This window comes from Temnothorax americanus, unplaced genomic scaffold, assembly GCF_048541705.1.
Source record: "Temnothorax americanus isolate GAGA-0224 unplaced genomic scaffold, ASM4854170v1 Scaffold6, whole genome shotgun sequence".
In the NCBI taxonomy this organism is placed as follows: Eukaryota; Metazoa; Arthropoda; class Insecta; order Hymenoptera; family Formicidae; genus Temnothorax; species Temnothorax americanus.
The window spans coordinates 2,244,153-2,269,057 of record NW_027509751.1 but is presented as its reverse complement, the minus strand read 5'-3'; the positions used below and the strand labels follow the sequence as shown (position 1 = coordinate 2,269,057).

At 38.1% G+C, this 24,905-nt stretch overlaps 1 protein-coding gene across 1 annotated transcript; it reads left to right on the top strand.

Annotated features, from left to right (window-relative positions):
- The first annotated feature begins 1,571 nt into the window (after positions 1-1,571).
- On the top strand, positions 1,572-21,765 carry LOC143905119 (uncharacterized). Its single transcript, XM_077420299.1, has 7 exons — positions 1,572-1,727; positions 3,713-3,886; positions 4,304-4,677; positions 15,664-16,019; positions 16,330-16,411; positions 16,757-17,135; positions 18,018-21,765. Exons 3-7 carry the CDS (start codon positions 4,552-4,554, stop codon positions 18,299-18,301), a joined length of 1,227 nt encoding a protein of 408 aa, XP_077276425.1. The 5' UTR covers positions 1,572-1,727; positions 3,713-3,886; positions 4,304-4,551; the 3' UTR covers positions 18,302-21,765.
- Positions 21,766-24,905: the final 3,140 nt, after the last annotated feature.

Here is a 24,905-nt window from a genome sequence, read left to right as displayed (position 1 = left end):
TATCATACTTTGACAATAATATCAATAAAAGCCATGCTTTCTATTTAATTATAAATTGATATATGTATTAGCTTGTTTTTATGTAATTATGTCAACAGGTTATTACTTAATGGCCGTTTTATTACCTGCGCGAGGGCTCAATTGAGCGTAACGAAATATTTTCCCGTAATTGAATAATCAACGGTTAATCAAACTACGATAATTATCGTGGATAGACCATTTATCAAAAGTAAACTGAGCGAGTGCTGCGTAATTATTCACGCAATCATTTGAATAATTGCTAGACAAATTAGTGGAAGATAAAAGACTAACGCGCATATTAAGTGTGTCCGGTCTCTCTCAGAAGTGTCTGCGAGAAGTAATTAAATCAAAGATAAGCTCATGATACATTCACATACTAAAAATGTAAAATGTTCCATTAATTTTTGTTAAGCTAGATTCACTTATATGGTTACTTTTAATTTTGAATTGCATATGTTAATTAATGTTAATTCATATTTTCTGAAAATATTAATACATATAATCTAAAAAAATGTTTTAATATATTTTTAATTTCTTTCTTAAACTCACACAGAAACTCTCTTATTTAACTTTTAATTTATAAAAAGGATACATACTATATTATTAATAATATAATTGCTTTTAATGTGAAATTTAAACAGTATATGATATAATCTAAAACAAAATAAAACTGTTATTTTAATATGATTTCCGCTACCATATATGCATGCTAATTATTACAAATTCTATCAACGCATAACTATCACATAAATTAAAAAGAGCCCAAATTGATAAAAGTGGTTCGAAAGTAACTGTTGCTTTGTATTTATTTGACGACTATGCGAACGGTGCCTGATCTGCGAAATCGTAATTAATCGCTAAACATGTTTATAAAATACGTGGTAATTTAATTTTTAACGGTCAATGACTTCGATCGAGAAGTAATTTCGGTTTTTACATTCGGTTCAATCATGCTTGTAAATAACTAAATATCGTAAATATCTGTTTTATACACAACGATTATGCTATAAAATTTAGTAAATGTATAGTTTTATTCCTACAATAATTCTTTTTCTGATCTCATTATATATTAACAAATTTTATGACAAAAAATCCTTTAGATATTTTTAAATCTCTAATTTAATTGTAATTAAATTAACGCGAATGAAATTATTTTACATTTCGTATGATATTTATCAAAGACACTTAAAAAAAATCATTAACAATAAGCCATTTCTTACAATTTTGATACAATATAATTATAGGCTACCTTATGGATCAACGCATCATTTGGTTTTATCCACAGCACGCGTGCGAACTATGAGAATGACGGCGTGGAAGGACGCGACTGGTCGGCGAGACGACAAATTACAGAGAACGAAACGATGGCTGGATCACCGAGCGCCGCGAGGAGACATTAAAATGCCGTACCGCAAAAATCGAACGAAGTGGGAGGCACCGTGGTGCATTTTGCGTCACGGTCACGCAAATCTGCTGTCGATTGGCACGAGTTATTACGGCGCCACGAAACGGTTGGCCGCGGACACGTTCGGAAGTCAATGACGGATCGGCATAGGAAAGAAACGGAGCCATTAACTGGCCGGCGAACAGAAGAAACGACCTCGCGATCGCGCCGTGACGAGAATCCGTCGCTGATGTTGATCAACGCTGCAGTTCACGGGTTTAATGCGATCGACGGGAGGTGCTCGAGTCGCGAAAATGCTCCAGTAAGTATCTTTGTTGTTATATCTAATGCAAATATATATATACCAAATTGGTCTTGCCTCCAAACAACAGGCCCAAGTCTACCTCCGATGCGAATACACATGCAGCGCGAAACAGTTTGATCGTCTCGATCATATCCGTCGGCATTTGCATAATTACAATTTCACGGTATAAATCAACACGCGGAAACACGCAATACGGCTAGACGCATCGGAAGCATGTTTCCGAGCGACTATCAAGATCATCTGAGTATCTTAAACGGAAATATATATCGTGTTGTGCTGCAATATAGCTGCCGGTCAAGAGAAGTAAAATGTCTGTCATGCGCGTCAGTATCATAATTAAAACCACCGCACATATGCAAGGAAGCAAGGAAGCGATTTTCCTTCGAGAGTGATACGCTTCTATGCCTCCATAAATATATATATATTATATATATATATATATATATATATATATATATATGTATATATACAACATACAACTGTATCAATTCAACGCAACAGTGAGAAAGTATTAAAGTTCTAATCTATAATATTCTCTCTCTTTCATCACCATCACAGCAGGTTTGACAAAGAAATATTTCTCATTTATAAATTACAAATAAAACGGACATTGTCTCGGATTTCTCATATCCGTTTTATCATAATTTATTTTTGAAACATAAATTATTATTTAATAATGCGGCAACTTTCTATTCATAATAAACGTAATTACATAAGACGATGAAGTAATATTTGAGTAACGTAATCGTACGCTTGACTTCGGCTCAAGTGCACAATCGTGCAAGTGTCAACTGTTTAATATCAAGACAAAGTTTACTCGTTTAATGAACCCTGAGATTAGCGGAGAAACAGAAAACATGTTTGACACAAGCACACGCTCAATAGCTAGCGACTAACGAGCCGTTGCTCCTTTCCTTTGGAATCGGGGAAACGCATACTCGAGGGAATGTTGCACGCGGGTTCGAATCTCGTTAATGCGGGAGCAATTTATGCCCGGTGCACGCTCCCAGTTGGTCGATTATATTTATGTTTTCCACGTATTATGCCAGATTCGCAACGCGAGTGATGCAGCGCTCGGGCCAAACGCGAACGATAAGTTAATTCGCGCCGGTGTAACCGGCGATTAATCGGAACATATCGTATCCGTGTAAATTAGATGGGACGATGGGCACAGCGGGAATACGCGCCAACGTCCGCGGAAAACGCAATTTGCCGACTCCACCAGGTTGCATTTTATGGCGCTCGGTAGTGTGGACGCAAAGTATCACGCACGATAATTATTAAAATATTATCGTTATATTTATCGCTGCAGACATTCATCTGATTGTTATTTTTTATTTTTGTCATCCAAATTTTCAATAGAAAATAGATATGTTATACAAACATAAAATCATATCTGTAAATATATAATTTCTATATGTAAAAAATATATTCTGTAAGAGAGAGAATGTCCTGTTATTTTTATCTTTTAAGGATTAGAAATACAGCGTTGACCATAAGCTTTAGAGACTTCCTTAACGATTTTTTCCCGAGTTACTCGCTGTCTACATCCGATACTCCTGCAAACAATATTACATTAGCGACCTGGCCAAACACCTACTGACGTTTCGGCGATGATGACGAGCTGACATGCGTTCCGGTTCTTGCTACTATCCGCCCTAGCATTTTCGTCGTCGTTTATCCATATTATCCTGACCCGTCGTGTACTTTTCCCTGACGCTGTTGGTTGATTAGCGTCCAAAGGAAATTGTCTCGTTCGTCGATAATTGAAGTCAATGCGGCACATATCATGCTTCGCCCACGGCATCGCAAATAAATCGAACAACTGTTAATAATAAGATATAGAGAAAACTTAATATACAAAACATTTATTACGTTAAAAATTATCGTTTCCTACTGCAAAGAACTTTCTCGGAGTATGAAAAAAATTGATTGCATAACGCGCGATCGCTATTATATATCTTTCGTATTATATATTTCAGAATGGCTCCGTTGATGACTCACGACAATATCTCCGGCGACGTTATTATCAGAGAATGGATCCACGCGCGAATCGAATTAATTTTCTCAGACACGAAGCGGCTCGATCGCGACCGCGTGGGCGAAATTAGGTGTTCTCCATTAAAGTGGTCCGACCCGTTTACATTCACCGACCGGTAAGTAGCAATAAATATTTGTTGGGCGACTACAGAACGCAATTATTAGGTAACACATGGCCCAAGACGTGCCTCTGTCGCCTCGCTTAAGTGTCCACTAGCACGTTATACGCCCATTGCAGGAAAGTTTGTTCCTACATTGCCATCGGCATTATTCAATCGGTTGCGTTGTATCCGACTGCTTGTCCAGCGAAAGGATATCGAACAAGATACACTTCTATACATTCTGAATGTTCCGCGATTAATTATATCCAATTTAATCATCTTCGCTTTATATATAGCGTGCATACTCAAATCAGAATACAATGAGAAAGCCAAGTCATGTATATCATGTAGTAACTTATCCTGGTTTGTTTGATATTTGCTTTATGTGACATTTAAATTCTATAATCAAATAACATATTCTTTCTCTTGCAGGAAATACAAGATAGTACGGCTGCTTTTCAATTTATACGGAAAACCTTCTTGTGTACCATCGTTACATTTCCGTAAGGAATCGTACGCAACAAGAAGCCGGGTAGCCGGCGGTGGTCGGCGGCCGTCATTGATCTCCTGTTAGAATCGGATCACTTCGATGTAACAAGATAAATAGTCAGCGGGACACCGTCGGTGGTCGAGGGTGCGGATCGCGGAGTCATGCTGACTATGTATCAAGAGAATCGAGTATGCGCACGCTCGTCCGATCTGGGAGTATACTTAACGTGTGCACCATGAAAGTTCGCTGGTCGCTCGACAAGCCGATGGGACACTTTTCAATTCGCTTACACGAGATGAAGTCGTCGGTCGGGCCTGTGCGTGAGAATTAAATATTACTGATAATTCTTATCTCTTGGCATAATATTGTTTCGCGTAGACAAAAAATAGCGAGCAAACCGTAATCAATTTACTTACGCTACAACGACGAGAAAAGCGATAAACGATTGACTAAGAATCACCGAAGCAAGAACTATATCGGATTGCGCATCATCTAACCGCAAATCTCACGATCTAATGACAAATTCTCGCTTTAACGTTTCTCATGGCGCGCTCACCGGCGGGGAACCCCCAGGCTTCCGAACAGCGCGAGCCCGATCGGCTTTTTATCCCCGTGCCGGTTTTTGCACGATCATCGGGACTTTCGTCACGGCAACACCCGGGCACGTGACGCCGTGAACACGGTGTTACAGGTGTTTGCGCCCATCCACAGTCTCGACTATGATGACATCCTTTCGAATCGATTCGTCAGACTTTCCCTCTCCTGGATTTTTGTCTCTACCACCCGCGAGTGTGAAATGGTAACGTTCCAGGAAAACGTCAACCGATCGCGCGAGACTATCGACCGAACGACCGGCCGGTTGTTCGTTCTATTTCAAGCCGCCATCGCTCGAGCTTCTTCGTCGCTCGCCGACGTTCCACGTTTTTGTTAACGGTATCCTGCGGCCGCGACGCGCCGGCCCGAAGACGTCCAATAACTTCGTTAAGTGTTATTTTTACCCAGAATGCAGAATTCTCCGGAAGTGGTCTGATACAGAACATTTAAGCAGGCTTAATTTTTTTTATGCTAACTCTCGGAAGCACCGTTATTAGTATTATCGCGACTGCAATGCCGCTTTAATTGCCTAAAATGTTTCTCGATGTCTTCTGTTAAACTACGGCGAAGAATAACGTGTTCAAGTTCGAAAAACATTAAAGTATGATAAATATAAATTGAATACAATAGAAATATGTTACAATTCGTCAGAAAGTAGACAAAAGAAAGAAACTATTGATTGAAATAAAAACATTGTGATAAATATAGAAGCTGGTATATAGAACGGCGACTGTGCTATCCGACTCGTTACAAACGCGGCCGCGATTATAAGTGGTCCAGATAACAAAAAAATATCTATAGTAAAACAAACGAAGTGTGATCGGTTACGTGCGAGAGGGCGGGCATAAACGATGAAAGGGGTGGCCCAGGGGTATTGGCGCGGAGCTCGTCTGCTCGGTGAACCGTGGATTAAGATAAACCCTTCATCGGTTTCTTGTCGAACGATTCCCCTCGTTCTTTTGTTGGCGCAACCCGCAGATAGCGCCGGCTTAAAGTACTTTCCGTTCCCGCGCGGAAATTATTTAACGCCGGTATATCTGTCCGGTTGCGGCGCGGCGGCGGCGGCGACGCGACGCGCGCGCGCAAAAGATCCTCAACGCGATATAGAAAGTAATAGAAAGCTTGGAAGAGAGGAACAAACTCGCGAGAGAGGAGTAAGTTTTAAGATTTGCATTACCGCGGCGAGTAAAAATTTGCCCACGCGTGAAAGCAATCGGCACGGAAAAGCGGAAAGTCTGCAATTTTTATTTGTAGAAATCTGATATCTCTTATGGCGCAATTTGTACGCCGGTAATTACTGAATCAATGAATATGAAGCAATTCCAAACGACTAAACAAGGAAAACTAGATACAAAAAAAAATACAAGCATTCTTTCCATTCTAATATTAATTATCAAACATGCTTTCTCTTCATAAAATGCTCAGAATTATAAAGTTATAAATATTACTGCTCATTATTTAAAATGGATAACAATTTCTACCGAGCGAAACGTACCATAAAGAAATATCCCGGCAGAGACGTTTATGAATGATTGCGACATAATTTTTAATTCTCGTGGCGAGAACGCAGAGTAGTTTCATGTTATCGAACAGTTTGCTCGATCGCGGATTCCTTCGAATGCATTTAGTAACAGCGCTCATTAAATCTGCCATAAATATGTAAGATAATAATGCATGCCAGAACGATTTGAGAGAGCGTCTGCTCCATTTTTTCGTATATTGTTTGATGTATTTGCATTTAAATTAACAAACGCATCGCAAAATTATAGTTACGTGATCCCTTTCTTTTGTGATAGAATGTGAAAAGTATACAAGTCCTACTTTTCTAATTGAAGCATAAGCGTAAAGTAAAAAAGATTGGTTTTCAAAACTATAAAACTTCAAAGCATAAAAAGAAACTTAGAGCAAAGAGAATTAAGTCATTCTATAAAAGCATCATAAAGCTTCAAATATTTCTTTATTGAAAATGCCTTATATGACTCGCTTTGTCATGTTCTTATCACAACGATAACCTACAATGTCACAATGCAATCTTAATATTGTTTTGACAATTATCTCTATCCGTAATGATAACTTTAGTTTAATTAATTACGAAAACATAACAGCGAGACGAAGATGTGTTCTTTCATTTCGAGATTGGTGAAACTTCAAAATTAATTAAAGTAATGAATACTCTTATCAATAATACTTTTTACTTAGAATGATTAGATAATTGCATTTGTATTAGATAATAAAAATAATCTTAATAAAAAGCCGCAAATATTGCACAAGCGTATTTCTTATCTATAAAACATTTTTCAAAATTTATTTGTTTATACTTGTAATTTTCATCTCTTTGTGCAAGAGAAGTTTTCTATAATACTTATTCTTTGCTGTAAGTATATAAAAATTGCTATTATAATCATAAATAACAATAATAGAATTTATTTGATTAATTATTATTAATTATAAGAACAAGTTTTAAGAGAGAAAGAGAATATATCATTTGGAATAATGATTATAACATAATTATGTATGCATTGCGTGAATCTCGTGGCTATAATTATTGATGGCTATCGTGGCTATAATTATTACGTTATGTAGTATATCTGATCCAGATATATGCAGTAGAAATGTAGGGATCACGACGCTCAAAATCGAGCAATAGGACTATTGCACGTGATATAACTCAACTTAAAATAAGCTGCATTTTATTCCAATTTAGACAATTTTAGAGACTTTCATTGATTTTTATTCTTCTTCAATACGTTGCAGAAGTAATTTCCACTGTGTACATCCCGAAGTTCGAGGTATCATTAAAAAGTTTATTGATCCAGAAAGTCGTCTATACGGTTGGAAAACTTCCAGCGGGACTTAATATCTATCGAGATCATCCTTACATATATTCTAAAAGATGTTTCAGAACTATCAGCATCTTTTTGTCTTCTTTAATTGTATACTGTATTTCTTCGTGTATAATCTTTGATCAATATTAAATATCTTGATAACCGCAGGCCTTTGTTTCAGGATTGAAAATATACTTTTATTGTCCATCTGCTTATCAAAAAGTCAATCTGTCGCAACGTTTTCGTTATCAGACATTTGAAAAATTATCATTGTCTTGACGTAAGCTGGATTATCGATCTCTCAGGGATACTTCTGTGACATCCTATGTATCTACCAAGTGGTTATTGCTCGCCAGTACACGAGGGCTCATATTTTTCCGGACAGTTTTGTTTCTCGAGGCGGTATCCTCGAGTTGAGGAGAGTGGGTGGTCGAAGGATTTTGGTAGGTCCGGATGTTATACGTGTTTCGCGGCGGAAACAATGGTATGATGGTCCGTTTAACCCGTCTTCGACCCCCTCCCCCCTGAACGCCGACTCGCTTCCTCCTCTTGGCGAGGGCTTTAACGCCGGTTGGGTGCCCGCTGCTGGTCGAGTTCGCGGACATGTGAACATTACGGATAGGATCGGCGGCTCGGTCTTCTACTTGCTTGAAGAAACGGCGTGTTTGCCGGGCGTCAAAGGGCGTCTATAACCTGTCCGACGGGATACTACCGCGACGGCAGCTACACTCGCCATGTACAACATGTCGGACAGGGATAACAGAGAAGCAGGTGGGGGAAAAACTCATCGTCGATCGATGGATCCGTCAAACGAATTTCGATGTCGAGATTATTTATGGGATAGGTGTCGGCCGGGGCGACGATGACATCGCCATTTCGTTGGGATTTCTCGACACATCCCGAGACGTCGCTCGAAAGGATACGCGGAAGGACGACTGTTCGACTAGTCTCGGACGCACTTTTTACGCAAAGCATATCCCTCGACACGTATTATGAAACTGTTCGGAATGGATTCCGATCGGAATTATTTCGTTTGCCCTAGAAAACATAATAGAAATCTAAGGAAATAACTAAACGATAAGATTCCGATTGGCATGCATGCCCTGAGCGAGCATGTATTATGTCCTTACCGTGCCAACGCGCAACGGCGAGATAAAGGCATGTTCTTTTATTTCGAGATTGGTGAAACTTCGAAATCTCGTTAAAATTTTTGCCAGATTACATAGAAAATATTTATTGACTTGGATTTTACATTTTAAATTTCTTCAACAGCTTCTCAATCATAGTTGAATCATGATTCGTCGTTTATGAGAATATATATCTAGTAGTTTCGATTAAAACCATGTGACTACGATCTTCTTGAGCAGATTATGGTTTTCCCTCGAGAACATCCGCAATGTTCTCGATGATGAAAACACAGGCGGATTCCAGGCGCGAAAGAAACCACATTTTCCACGGATCGACCGATCAATATTCAACGTGCATATTAATGCTCGATTAAGAGCCGCAATGGCCGGACTCTCGATCGTATCCTTGCATACGTGACGTGCCGGATAGGTCGCTTTTTCCATAGGTTTTGTAATAGCCGCCGCGAGAGAGATCGCGATGCGGTTTCATTCGTATGCGGCATGCGTGCGGCGTGGCCGCGAAGGGGCTTTATAAGTAATGCAGTAATGACATACCCTACTGTCATGGCGCGGAACAGTTTTCTCAGCTCTCATTGTGTCGTTAAACGACGAATCGCGCGAGAACTGATTTATTGATGCCATCGGGGGAATCCCGCGTCCGGGTCTTCTATAGCCGGCCGTTTTTTTTTCCTACGTATCTGCGTAAACTCGAGAAAACTATCTTTCCCAGAAGATACATTATGTGCTTTTCACCGCGATAACGATTCGTGCACATTGTTATACATGACGGACATTTGTAATCTTTCTTACAAATTTATCAGATAAATAATAGAGAAAGAAAGAGAAACATTAATTTTTATTATAGTACAACATTAAAATCTGATGTTTGTATTAATTTAAGACGTTTTAATTTAATATATACTTATAAGTATTCTAGCATTTCAGATTGGATTTATATAATCGGCAATTTGGAAAATAAGCAATCGCATTTTTTTTTTATTTTTTAGCATAAAATATTCACTATTTGTTTTGAAATGAAATATATACATCTGCGATTAATAAATAAATACGTTATATCGCAGCTATGTGCGCAGATTAAAAAGGAATTTTGATGAATTGTTGACAGAATTATCTAGATTTGTCGATAATACTGATGATAAATCGTCATGCAATAAACTCATGAGAGAGATAAGAAAATATCCATGTATATATAATGTAGATGTGTAAGAATTTATTCGATTTTAACACGTTGCTCAGGCTATTTCTTCAATTTCAGAGTATTATAGATAAGAGAAACGATAGCGTTTCCTTCTTTTTGACTTTTTTTTAATGTGCTATCATCAATCACATTATAAATGTGTAACGAATAACATCAGATAAGAATATCAATGAAGTAAATATCTCGTGTTTATATTTTTTACAATATTTAATATACGTTCCTAACACTTCGTCGATTATGACTATCATCTCGTTTTATCTTCACTTGTATTGAAGTGAATGATGAAATACGAACTTCGATGTGCAAAACTAATTGAATGTTCCTTTCCACTTACTTACTTAATTACATTGCTCTTATATAACATCCGCTCTTATGTAATTTTTGATATAGTCGTCTTATTATGCCAAGGATATTTCGATTATGGTGCAAGTCACAAATTCATTTGGGTACATGAGCGTAACAAATTAAAGATTTGATATTTTTATTTTTTATTTTTCTTATTACACAACATGTCTTTTCATATCGTGTATAAGCAAAATATGATTATATCATTTTTATATTGGATATTGGGATGATAATTATAGAGCATAACTCGCGAAAATTAATGAAAAAATAATATGTGCGACGTGTTGCATTTTTTTCAATTATATATGATGTACAGTAACGAAATTCCTTAAACGTCAAGAATGATTGTCCGAGGCGCAAAACGGCGGTACGATGCGTCCAATTAGGAGAACCCATAAGCGCATTCTCTTTTTTCTTTCTCCCTCCCTCTTATGAAACGCTCGCATATCTCGGTTTCTTAATTAATCACGAATATTTATTGCGTCTCTCATGCACGCGGGCATAGCGAGAGGCAATTAGCGAAATGATTGCATGAAAAAATAAATACAATTTCTTTGGCGTCGACGATATCGGCGTCTTGCTGAAGGCGCCGCTCTCAGACACCGCCTCGACATAGCCACGCCATAATTAGTTCATTAATGCTAGATACGTGCCGCGTATTCAGTTTCCCGATATTATCCACATGGCAACTCGCGCGAGCGCGAGCGCGGCGCGCGCTACTATGCACAGACGTATATTCCATCGTGAATAAGAGATTGAACTCTGGCAAGCAATTTGATATTCGATCAATATACAAATATGTATTATCTATATCAAATAATTTATCTATTCTCCACCGAATGCAGAATCTTTTATTACTCTCAAAAGACAAAATAAAGATGCTGCGTGACTCAATATACCAAATTTCTTGACTTTTTCGTCTCATTATGATCAAAAAATTATTCATGTATACTATAAAAGTGTTGAAGCAATAGCAATACTAATTTCTAAATGTGCTACAAACTGAATTGATTCAGTAATATTCTGTATACTACAAAATTTCGTTTCGTTTAATCACACTGGTAAATATATAAAGGCTGAAATTTAAAACAATACCTTAAGTTAAATAACATTTTGTTATTTTTCACCACCGTGTATGTCGAAATTAATATAAAAAAAACAGTATTATTTTAACTCTATTGGTTTAGTTAAATTAATATTGTTTTAATTAAATTAACATTGTTTTAGTTAAATTAAATATAGATGAGTAGGAGCAGCGGCGACCTATAGGAATTAAAAATGACTCAAATTAAATATAATTTGACACTACGAATTTAACAGTGCAGATATGCATCAATATTTCTCAAATAATGTTTTCAACCTATTACTACAAATTCTCATTTCTTAATTCAGCGTATTTAAGGCACCCATGCGTTCAAGTAGGACTTTAAAAATTAAAATAATTTATTTCGTCTGGTTGACAACAATTCTCCTGTAAAAAAACATTTCCTCTCAACTTACTCTCCGATTACCCTGCAATTCGGGATCCAGAAGGGTCAACGGACTCGCGACGTGAGTCAAAAGTTGCTCGTTGTCGATGACGATCGCGGACGCTCGCCGAAGCAGGTAGCACGTTAGCGACAAAATGGTCCGAGAAAAACGGGTCCGGGCGATAAATCAGGAGTATGGCATTCCTAAGATAGCGCGCTATACGCTGAAAGTCATTACGATGGCAAAGTAATTCCCAACTAAGTAAGTAAAGCGATAAATACATAATGCATCCGACGAGTTTCCCACACGCACCCGCTCGCTCGTGCGCCTCGTCCGTCTCTCTCCTCTCCTCTCTCTCTCTCTCTCTCTCTCTCTCTCTCTCTCTCTCTCTCTCTCTCTCTCTCTCTCTCTCTCTCTCTCTCTCTTTCTCTCGTTTTCCTCGTCTCACTGTCGCGGCGAGTTCAGTCGCACAGGTCTTTACCGCAGTTCCATGAAATAATGCATCAGCCCGTGCGGAGCGAGCGCACATCATGTGCCGTCGCGGATTTATTTGCACGATCGACGGGGACCGTTCTCGGGAGGAGTATCGGCGCTTTTTGCGACGCGTGCGCGACGTCATCGTCATCGTAAGGCGAGGCACGTGCGGAGATGCAAAGCCGGAGGAGTTAAACGGCAGGAAACCGCCGCCGCGCCGTGGGAAAGCCGCGGAAAAGCAGGCCGCTTTAATAATGCAACGATTCGTAATGCGCGCCTAGCCAGAGAAATGTCCATGGCGGAACGGATTGTAAGATACGACGGGAACCGTTCATCGACAAAGAAAACGATTTATTCCGCAGAAAAATGTGATAGAACGAGCTGTTGTGGATTCAATAACTGCATTTCGCTCATTGCGCTTATACTCGCTGACCATTCTTTATACATACACATACATGATGCGTGTATACAATTATAATGTTAAACGTTCTCTCTGTTAACTCAGCGTTGACAGAAATGACATTTCTCTCAATTTTTCTTATAACTTAGTTTACGAGAAATGACAGTTTCAATATACCTTACGTAAAATTGTTGTGACTACAAATTTCCCCGTAAATTTGATACATTATACAACGCGATATATCATGCAGTTCTTGATTGCCTATTCCAATAAGACGTTGCATGCGTTTCGCACGCCCGAGACTATAATAATGTTGAGCTTCTACAGGCGTCGATAGCGCGCGCGAGATCACGTCTGACCGCTCGAGAGGATTTTCCACTGAATTTCTCGCTCGCAACCGCGACAACGAGAACGATGGCGAGATCGAGAGGGAAAATAACCGACGACGAAAGTGAGCGGCCTGCACGAATCTACTTTCGGTTTTGACACCCGGTACATATCGTGGAGCAATTGGCTTAGTTTATAGTATATTATAATTTTAAAATAATAAGTAAAACGGTATTTTTTTTTATTTAACACTAGAACCATTAAACATTCCCAAAAAGCTACATTTCTTTTTTGAAATTTCTAATCTGACAGAGTTGAAAAGTTTCTTATGAATATTATAAATCTATATTAATACAAAGTAAAAAAATAACTTTCTCTCTCTCTCTCTCTCTCTCTCTCTTTCGTCAAATCTTGAAAAAACTGTAAAAAATCTTAAAACTGTAGATTTCATGTTAAAATAAAAATGGCTTGTTGGCGATTTTAGTGTTAAATCACGATATCTCCAATCGATATGTGTACCCTTGATACATTGCATTATCGTTTCCTTATGTGTTTCCTGTTTTTAATATTTTCAATAGAATTAAAATTTAAAAATTTGATTTTTTTATTTTAAATCTCTCCTATAAAAATACTATAATTAGAATTAATTAGTTAATTTACAGCGCTTAATCATGATGTACGATCGTGATTAATTTAAAACGATTAGAACTGCACACTCCATTTACGTATAAAAATATTCCATAATCAGAGCTTCATTGAAAATCTAATTGTTTAGTTGCGGCAGATAAAAAACGCGCATATAAGTAAGCAGCGTGGGCGGAGGGATCATAAATAAGCTACTTCCTATGCCTGCAAGGAATTATTCGGAGCGCGATACTTCCTCCTCAGGTTTTCCAAGTAAACGGAATACGCGCAACTCGTTTCCTCTAATTTCATTCAATTGCACTATTTTATGCAAACGGACAGCAACCGGCAATAGCCGCTAATTACGCTGAATAAAACTCGGAATGGTCGATGCTGCCTCGCCTTCATATAAGTATTTCTCAGTACGGATACAATTAAGAATATTCTACTATGTTTCGTATCGTGACGAATCTTAATATTCCGTTTCCCGCTGCATTATCTATCTTAATTAGGGATTTGCCATTGTCATTCTATACGGATATTAAATACTTGCGTATAACTTTCCGGACTGTCGATAATCTCACGATGTTTGGATAGAGTACACGGCACACGAATATATCTCTTCGCATCTTCCCGACCATTCGTTAAGTCAAAAAGTAACGATATACCCTCATGATTACCTCATTCGGCTTATACATATTTACTTTGACTGCAATATAAATTACGCTTCGCTGCAATTACACTCATTATTCACGAGGTAATAAAATATCATGCCAGATTCTCTAACAACTTTTGCAATTAATCCGCGTGAGGTCTTAACATGGTTACATCTGGAAAGAAGAAATAGATAACTTAATGGCGTACTGATTTCATAATTGGATCCCTGCGCGTAATTGGATTAATAATACGAATAAATTAATGCCGAAACCGGCCAATTAGGATAAAGTGATAAACTTGCCGCGCGTGGTATGTATTTCCTCTCCGCGTCTTGTCGTTTCTCAAGCAACCTTGCGAACATTTTGACGCATTTGTATGCTCGCTCATGGAGGCAATTATCAAGGCTTTGGGTTCAATAACATTATTTTAGAATAAAGTAAAAAGATAAATAAAATTATTGAAACATATACCAAAATTAAATAAATTTCAGTCTATATACGTTTAAGTTTACCGCTTTCACAGATATCACTAACCGAAAAAAATAATTAAAATTTACTATTAAAATATCTAAAACTATAAAGAAGCACTTTTATAGCACTTTTATATCGGATATGTCGTGTTTCGTAGAAATCCTTTTTAGAAGTGTCTTGGAAATATTATTTTGGTCTGTTTATAATGTTTCCAAGATGCAGACTTTCTCTCCAAAGAAATGCATATTCGTTGCTCGATTGTTTCGGCAGTTTTGTGTTATCGCGTAACATTTTCCTTCGACATTTTGCGGTTTTCCTAGCGACGCATATACTCCGTAAAAGTCATGGAAAGTAAGAGTTTCGCTAACAGCGATAATTCGCGACAGAATCAACTTATGTTTGACACGAAAGATCTGGAGTTTATCGGTTACAGTAAGCCTTGCAAAACTCACCAAGTATGCCTCCCAGTACGTACCTATTTATCCTTAGGTTATTATGACAATTCGTTTGCTTATTTTTATTTCACGTTTTATTTAATGCCAAATGATATTATCGGCTTTTAAGCGTTGTTCAATAGTATAATAAGATTTTACAATGACTATAATAAGTTAAATGCGCAAAAGATTGCCAAAATACAGATACAAATATTTTACTATTTCCATTAATACAAAATGTTAAAAAACAATGTTAAAGATCAGCTTAGAGAAAATCTTCTCATATTACAACTTTATATGCAAATTGTGTAATATTAATTGTTTTCTGTTTTATAGATTAAAATAAAGGCCGAGATCCTGGATGAAATCGAAAATTTTTCACCCAACGACGAGCTAGATATCGAACAGTACGTCAAGCACAAACCATCGGAAGATGTATCGCGCCATGAAAATTCTGAACAGACCCCAGAATCGGACTGTCAAAGAAATGCAAGCGTTTCACTTTCGCAAAGAAAAATGGACGAGTACACTGACTTAAAGGAATACATCGTGGCACTGACAAGAGGGAAGCTTTTAATGTGCAACGTCGGCAGGATCGAATTTCCGAACGAGGTCGAGTTCAAGACTCACATGATTGGACAAAGCCTTGGAAAACTTTTCCAATGCGGATTTTGCTGGAAGCAATTCTCTAGGTATGAAAGGTATCCGAATAATAGGAACTCTTATTTTGGCCTTGCATTGTTTATGGAAGAACAATTATGTTTTTGTATTAATAAAATATTTTGCACATCATTAATTTTAATTAAATTAGAATTAGATTCGCGATCAACATTATACTAATTCACACACGCTTGCATATTCTTTTTTCTATAACGCGAAATATAGATATTATTACGATTTTGAAACGTATTCTCCAATATTACTGTTTCGTTACTGGCTTGAAATGGCCTTCGTCGCTATATAATACTTGTTACTAATAATGCAATTATCATTTCCATCAAGATCGTCAACCTTAGAGAATCACCTGCATATGCATTTTATTCCGAAGCCTTTCGCGTGCAGACAATGCGAGCTCCAATTTCAGGTAGTTAATGCTAATAACCATTCGTAGATGTAATGATCTTAATATCAAATCTTTTCGAACTCTTTGCTGCACAAACAGACGCGCTTACTTTATATTCAGACTAATGAGTGCTTAATGAGAGATGTACTCCGTTGCATGACAAATTGCAATCAATCTATCTATAATCTATAGAAATAATCTATTAAAAAATTAATCAACGAAAGAGTCTAAAAAACATTTAACGACTTTAAAAGATGTGAAGACGATCAGATGATACCTTTCGAATATCCTCTAAACAATTCTCGCGTGTCACTTACAAACTGTTTATTTATTCCAACAATTAGTAATTAGATATCACTATTACAGACGCAGCATGCATTGAAGAAACATGAATCTGAAGCACATTTTGGCAGAAGACGATTTAAGTGTTCCATCTGCAAGAAAAAATTGATACGCTATCAATCGCTGCGCGATCATAAGTTGATGCATATTAATGCGAGACCCCACGAATGCGCGACCTGTGGCAAAAGCTTCCTGAGGCCCAGCAGTCTGCGGACCCACATGATCGTCCATACCGCGGACTTGCCTTTCGCCTGCGATCTCTGCCCGGCGAAGTTCAAGAGATCATCGGTGCTGAAGACGCACAAGCTGACGCACACCGGCGTGAGAAGATTCGAGTGCGACATCTGCAAGCATCGTTTCCACCTGAAAGGCGCACTGAAACATCACATACTGGCGCATTACGGTGAGCTTGTGAATATTCTCACAACTTCTTTGCGCCCGGCAGAGGAAGCCGAAGGTGTCTGCCGCCTGGATTAGACCGTTCTGCCGCACGAGATCTCGCTATTTATATCTCTGTTACCTTTCCACCTTTCCTTTATCGCGCGCCGTAGCCGCAGGACCATTAACTTCTCATATAAATCCAGCGGAGCGTTTACTCTGCGAAACGATCGCCGCGGACAAAAGAATTTTTCGAGATAATCGGAAGCTTGGTTCGCAACGCGTACAAATGATCATGCATAAACGTATTTTTCAACCTGCCTAACGTACGCATATGTTGGCGCTTCTCGCGCGCGACCTGGGCGTTCCGCGGCGGAAATGTATTCCGGACTTTTAATTAACCTCTGTCTAACCGGGGTGAACGTATGGAAGCAAACTCCTTGCCGCCGCGAATCAACTTGCTACTTATCAACCTGTTTAAAAAATCCATTCTTCCGCAGCTTCGAAGATATTACGGTTATTAATGTCGCACTTCTGTGATTTATAATACTTTGCATACAGATATCTTAGTAATTATTAGTTAGCAGATAATTTATATGTATTCATATGTATGCAATTTCTCTCTCAAAGAATATATTTCATATTACATAAGAAATATATGTATATAATATTTTCTTTCTACAATGTTAAGATTTATAATTTGCAAGACGTTAAAAAGAAACAATTAAAAAACCGAAAATGAAACTCTTCTGTATTTGACGCCAAATATATGAACTATACTTAGGATGTCTAATTTTTCAATCAAATTCTTGAACTTTATTATAAGATTTGAGATACTTTAGAAACCTCATGTGTTTTTCGAATTCTGCAAAATACAAAAAGATTAACAACTTTCTTCGATTTGTAGGTATCAGGCCCTACAAGTGTGAAGATTGCGGCAAGAGCTACAGAAGATCTTGGGGTTTGAAGGTGCACCGATATTGGCATACCGGCATAAAGCGATTCGAGTGCGATTTCTGCAAGCTGCGCTTCAGCGTGAAGACGAAGCTCGCGAATCACATTTACACACACACCGGCGAGAAACCTTACAAGTGTAATTTCTGCGGACGTCAGTATGGTGAGAGATATCAGTTGAGGGCGCACAGATGCGCGGCATTACATGGCAATCCGTTGAAATTGAAAACTGCTTAGATTTTATTCTTTTGATCAAAATTATTGAAAAGTTTGAATAGAAAATATAAGAATAAGTTATAAGACTGGCGCATTATTGAGCGTACGATACTGGTATAATGAATAAAAAAAAAGCATTGAAGAATATTGTATACAACTTGTAAATTTTGATTTTTCCGTTATATAAAAAACTTACTGAATATACTGAGCTAATAGCACAAATGTCGAATTTATAAAAATTAATCGGAAGAATTTATACATTATACCTATCGTGAATTTCACGGTACGACTTAAAGGCCTAGATACTGTCCGCGTGATTAATTTAATTATCGTCGGTCGCGATTGCTTGTAATAAAACTCGTTCCTCGGCTTGATACAATGGCTGGCCGCCATTTCATTCGCGATCAGATCTACCATCACGGATCCTATCCGCGTTTGCATGCCCGTGAAGCTTAATAAGGCACATGGCCTTAATAAGCACTTCTCTGCAGAACAAAACACCGATTAATCCCACAGCCTGGACCGATACGGATTGGTTTCGAGCTCGGAGCTGCCGACTCGCGCGGGATAGGTCGGCTTAGGTTCGTCATCAACTATCGTATATAATCACAGTCTTTATTCGATATTGCTCGAACGTGACCGCCGGGATCATCGAACGGTGCAGCGAAATTAATGCAACTTTCCAAGACGTAACGCAGTCCTTTGGTAATAATTATTTACTTCGAAGGGGCATACACTCACGTTTCGTTATAACGGCATAATCTACATCGTACTTAGATATCCGATATAATCGTTTACGTAACTTATATGAAGAAAATAGATTTTTATCGACGGCATCTAAAAATTAATTGCCTCTGTCTTAATCTCGTAAAAAAAACCTGCGTTGTCAGACATGCAGAATAAATCATATTGCGATATTCATCTCTGCTACTTTCTTAATAGATAAGTAACTTTAGAGTCAACAATAGTCAAAGTTAAGTAGCAATTTTATCTTTACTATTTGCAATTGTTTAAACAGACGATTTATTAAGAGAAAAGCCAATAATTTTCTGTGTATGTAGTATAATACCATACAATTATTTAAGATATTAACATAGTGGTTCTTTAGTGACCGCCTCTCGAGAATATCTCGAGCACGTGGGTCCTATGCTTATGTCGCCGCACGTGAGAATGGTGCTTTAAGGTGCGTGGACACAGCAGGGGCTCGTACGCGGTATACCGAGATGCTCCGCTTCTTATCAGATCGCATCTCTGATTCGCGTGTCTTGCGGCTAAACTCTTTGACAATGCCGACACGTATCTGCCTTCTGACCCCGTTTCTCTATTTCGACGCGGTATAGGAAGCATGCAAAAAGAAAGTATTTTCACCATTTAAATTGTACTTTCAATGATGGAGACTTTTCGAAAGAATATAATGCAGAAAAATATAAAATAATATAATACAAATATATATATTTTATGCTATTGTGTGAAATACTACTGAAAAATGTAAAGGACAATACATAAACGAATAAAAAAATTTCATGAAACTTACGTCGATGTCGTGCCGAAAGGCAAAATAATTTTTAAGTACACGGAGAGAATTTTTTGTTATATTTTACCCTTAAATTTACTACAAACTTGGGACAACTTGGCAACCAAGGAATTTTAAAAATATACAAAAGACATTTTACAAACAACGTGATAAAAATTACCATGCAGATTGGTAAATTTTGAAAAATTATTAAAATTTCCCAGATATATTTTAGTAAGATTAATCAAATATATTTTATATTTTAATAAAATAGACATTAATATTTCTTATTATGGTGGATATTAATCAGAATAGCTCACATAAAATTCTTGGTGGTACATGTTGTCCCACAACTACCCTGATTTCAGGATAAATTTTAAGAGAAAATTCTCTCCGTGTAGTAGTATTTACCAATAACAATTTAATCGCATTGCCAATACTTGTGCTTTGAAAATTGCATGCGTGCTTCGTAAAATTCACAAATGTCTAAATACTCATTTTTATTCCCGATTGATTTATAAAAGATTAACGAATCTATTAATTCTATATAGAAAAAAAATTATTCTTAAGATAAATGACAATTAACATATCCTATCCTCGATATATATATCGCGTAAGAGTTATGTCTTCATCGTCAGCAGACGAGACTCGTTCTGCTTGAGCGCGACTCGGACACAAGGCTTCCTCGCAACAGCGCGATTTAAATACGCCGATTTCGCGTTCATATCTCTCGCCTAATTATGCCCGCGCTTCGCGAAATCTACGATCTGACTGTTCGCGTACGAACGTTACACACAGCGGCACGCAGAGAGTCACGCCAAGTCCTAATTATTTAGATAGCGATCATAGTGGTTTAATTATTCCCACTCCTTTCTATCGCTGCTCCGTTCGCCGGTATGGTAATGGCACTTAATGCAGATAGCAACACCGATATTATTTGCCGTACCGGTTACTAATTGCAAGCTCGCAATTATTACGCGCGCATCCAGCGAACGATGGATTTGGAAACTCGGAAAATACGTAACGACGGCAGACATCATCCCCGTTACGTTTATGCATTTCTGTTATATAATACGGTCAGCTGACACAATAAGCGAAATGCTTATTTAATGTAAATTTGTTAATTAGAAGTAGATTAATATTGTAAATTATAGAGCGTTATAGCAAAGTAACGTTACGTAAAGAATAAATTTTCTTACATCTGAAATATACGTGGTACCGTACATTTGTTAAGTATCATATTAATCTTAATTATCTATAACGGTATTGAACGTAAAGAAGGGTTACGTAATTGCCGATCAATCTATCTGTTCCGCTCAAGTTGGACTGTTCTCAAGGAACTGTTGTAGGAAAGAGCAAAAGCAGCAACGGGTGGTTCGGTGGATCCGTAAAAGAAAAATGGGACGGAGCATATTAAATAACGACGATGTCGATTAGTATTGACAACGGCGATTAAAGAGGCCGAATTGCCAGTCGGTAATGACCGAGCTGGCTGTGCAAGCAGTGAGCACTGTAATTTCATTGATAATATTTAAATACGGGCTTTTGATAGCTGTCTTCTCTCGGCCGGCATTAACGCGGGCCCCGAAGGGCCCCATAGCCCTCCCCCTCCCCCGCTCCTCCACCCTTGAGAGAAGGGCGCGGAGGCATACTATTTATCGACCTGGTACCATCATTATTTCATCGAACTCTTTCATCGCCTTGCCTGGTTAATCGATAACTCGCAAAGAGACGAAAGTCGACCTCCGACTCGGGCTAATTTATCGACCGTTTGGATTGAAACAAAAGATTCTTTTATGATATTTTTGCCATAATTAATTGATTTTTATGATTAGAAAATATGTGTGCGTTTCCGATTTTGATTAATTGTATATCACTATAGTCTTACAAATAGTTTGCGTAGATAGTTTCTTCGAGAAAATTGTAAGCGTGAGAAATCGGCAACAAAATGTTGTGCATACGATGCTTATTTGTTTAAATATACATATAAATTGTTTAACGCACGACTGCGTCTCGTACACCTTTAATTAGCGCGATTCTAACCTGATCGTAATCGCGCGCTATGCAATTCTAGGGTTAATGTGCGCATTTAATTCACAATACTGAGAGAAACAATGCGGATAGCATGACCAGCGATATTCTTTAGGCTTTTCATGTATAAGATCCGTCAGCAAATGCAATCTATGATTTAAGCACCGACAAAGCGTGATTGTTCCTATAAGAAAATTTTTTGATGTATAACGCGAAAAGATTATATATGCTTCTCTGTGCATCTGAGAAATATTATAATTAACATATGATCACATGTATCAAATAATGCACTAATTATGAAATCGATAAAATCGTTTTAAGCGAACCTTATACCTACGTCATCGTTAAGCCCGTATCAGACTACGGATTGGGATTGAGATTGGATTGAAATTTAATCAATCAGAGCAGAGAAAACTGATCTCAAGTTTAGTAAACTTTGCTCTGATTGGTCAAATTTCAATCCAATCTCAATCCCAATCCGTATAGTCTGATACGGGCATAATCATATTTCTTTGATTTGAGATGATAACTTCTTCTCACACATATCAACCACAAAGTTCCGAAATTAAATATACTTCTGCATTTGAAATATAATCATATGTTTAATATTTGTTATATGATATTTATGTTTAGTATATAGACTATAGAGTATAGAGTATATAGATAATACTTTGAATTTAAATAAGACGCAAATTATCTTGTGATAATAAATTGTTCAATGCATATTTGAAAAGAGGAACAATTGAAAGCGGATGGACGGGGTTTTTTGCACGCGGATGTAACCCGATACAATCTAATTGGATATGAAATTAAGTCAACGAAATTCCGGCAAAAATCCCAGTGCGCGGTGCGGCGAAATTTGAAATTTATATCTCCTGCCTGCTTAAGCGGATTGTTTCGCGTAAGCTGATGCATCCGTCATCTTTTTCTGCGGAGTAAGAGTCTGCCGAGTGCATAATTGCGCTACTGCACAGTCTCCTTGAGCGACGAACATCACGGGCCTTCACTGAGAACCTTCATCGATTTACTGGTGTGTCATTAAAAAAATGTTTAGTCAAGGTAACATTTCTTGTAGAAGAAATTGAACCTGTTGAATATTAAGAATGTACTAGCGAATTGAAAATATCTAGACATGAAAGTACACTGCGTGCAATAAATAAGTATAATGCAATAATTTAAAAAAATGAAGTAACTGAATGACATTTATGTATTGATGCAATATTAATGCACGAATTAAATTTATATAATAATACGTTATGATACAAAATAAAAGAACGTTAATATTCTACGTTGCAAAATTTTTCTCTCTAAGCTGCAGTAGGTTGTTTCAATCAATTCGTGATCTCGGATGATCGTAGATCAACCCGATCGATCTTTTACGATCGTAACGGTTCATAGTCACGAGACAGCAGAGATGTCGCGTGTTTGATCGCCGCACCCAACGTCTGTACCGTTGACGTGAATGACGATAGATTTTTGACGATTCATTTCATCTGTTCCAGTCTGGTCATGCGGCTTTAATGCTAGGTTTTAATATTCGGAACGTCATTGCGTCAAAGCTCATTGCGAGATAATTCAAACTTGCCAAGTAGTACAAAAGAATTCTTTATTAAACTATATGCCTACCATATCATGAACGTACTTTTTTTGTAATAAGTATGGTTATTATACAAACAAATTTTTTATAATATTCTCATAGTAATCTTTGGGAACAGATCTTTTTGAAACAATGTTTGATCGTGGAACCCGCGATTCGCGCTGTGACCGTTCGCTTCGCGAGGTGGAAGTATCGCGGTGTTTTTCGTGAGGCGAAGAAGAGACGAGGAGAGGAACAAGAGAGAAAGAGAGAAAGCGCGGCGCTTCTTCTTGCCGGTCGGTTCTTCGTTTCGATGTAGGTAATCATGTGCCGCATTCCCCGAGTGCCGCGGAGATTTTCGGTTTCATTGTATGCGAGGGGTTGAGCCCGAACCGAGGAGTCCTCTCCCGGATTCAAGGTAGGAAAAAGAGAAGCCGCGAGGCGAGTAGGGCGAGGAAGACGTCGCGGAAAGAAGGAGAGAAAGGATCGATGTCGCGGACGAAGAAAGGAAGAAGAAGGAGAAGAAGAGAACCGCGGACGGGCGGATGGAGGAAAACGGAGGAGGGGAAGCGGTGGAGCTGCCGGCAGATCCATCGTCCGTCTCCGTGGAAGCAAACGACGCAAAAACTGGCGTGCATTGTCCCCAACTGAGAGCACGGAAAGAGAGAATGAGAGAGGGAAAGATTGTCTGGCAAAGAGAGTAGCCAGAGAGAAACGGAGAGTATTTCTGTGTTTCATCGCAGTAGAGTTAACGCATACCAACCTCCGGCACCACGTCCTACCGAGAAAAGGGCGAGGGTAGCGAAGTGAAAGGAGTGCGGTCAATTTGATTTTTAAATGCAAACAAATCTACATCGTGGCAAAAGCGCCGCCGACTGACGTTATTCTGCCATCGACCGTTGCTGCCGCGGTAGAAGGAACGCTGATGCCGAAGCGTCATCGCCATCCTGATGGATATTTTTTTTTTAATCATAAAAGACCGCTTTTGAGACTCTCTCATTGATCCTTATTCTTCTGTTCCGATCTTTCCGCCGTTCTTCCCCATTCGAAGAAATTCTGCATTGTGTTGCAAGTTTGTATGATTTAAAAAAAACATATAATAAATTAAATTTAATGTTACACTATGATTAAAAGCGTCTGGATTTATCGCACGTTTAGAAAATTTAATCTGCTTAATTGCCTAGAAAGCAATAGGAATTTTGGAAATATATCTAAAACTAGTTTGCGCGTACCATGATGTGTGTATACATGTATACATTTTATAAAAATTTACAATTATGAACAAACGGGAGCTTAAAAATGCATATGGATTAAATCCTCTTAATAAGAAATACTTCATAAACCGCTCGCGGTATTGACGAGAGTCTCTCACCGCGCACCTCGAAAAATATTCATCAACGATTTGTCGCCGACCATATCTTTGCCTCGATTTCTTCCCGGTCCCGGAGTAGCGGCGATCGGGGAAAAAAAGAGCGGCCGAACGAGTCCTTTGGTTCCAAGTAGGG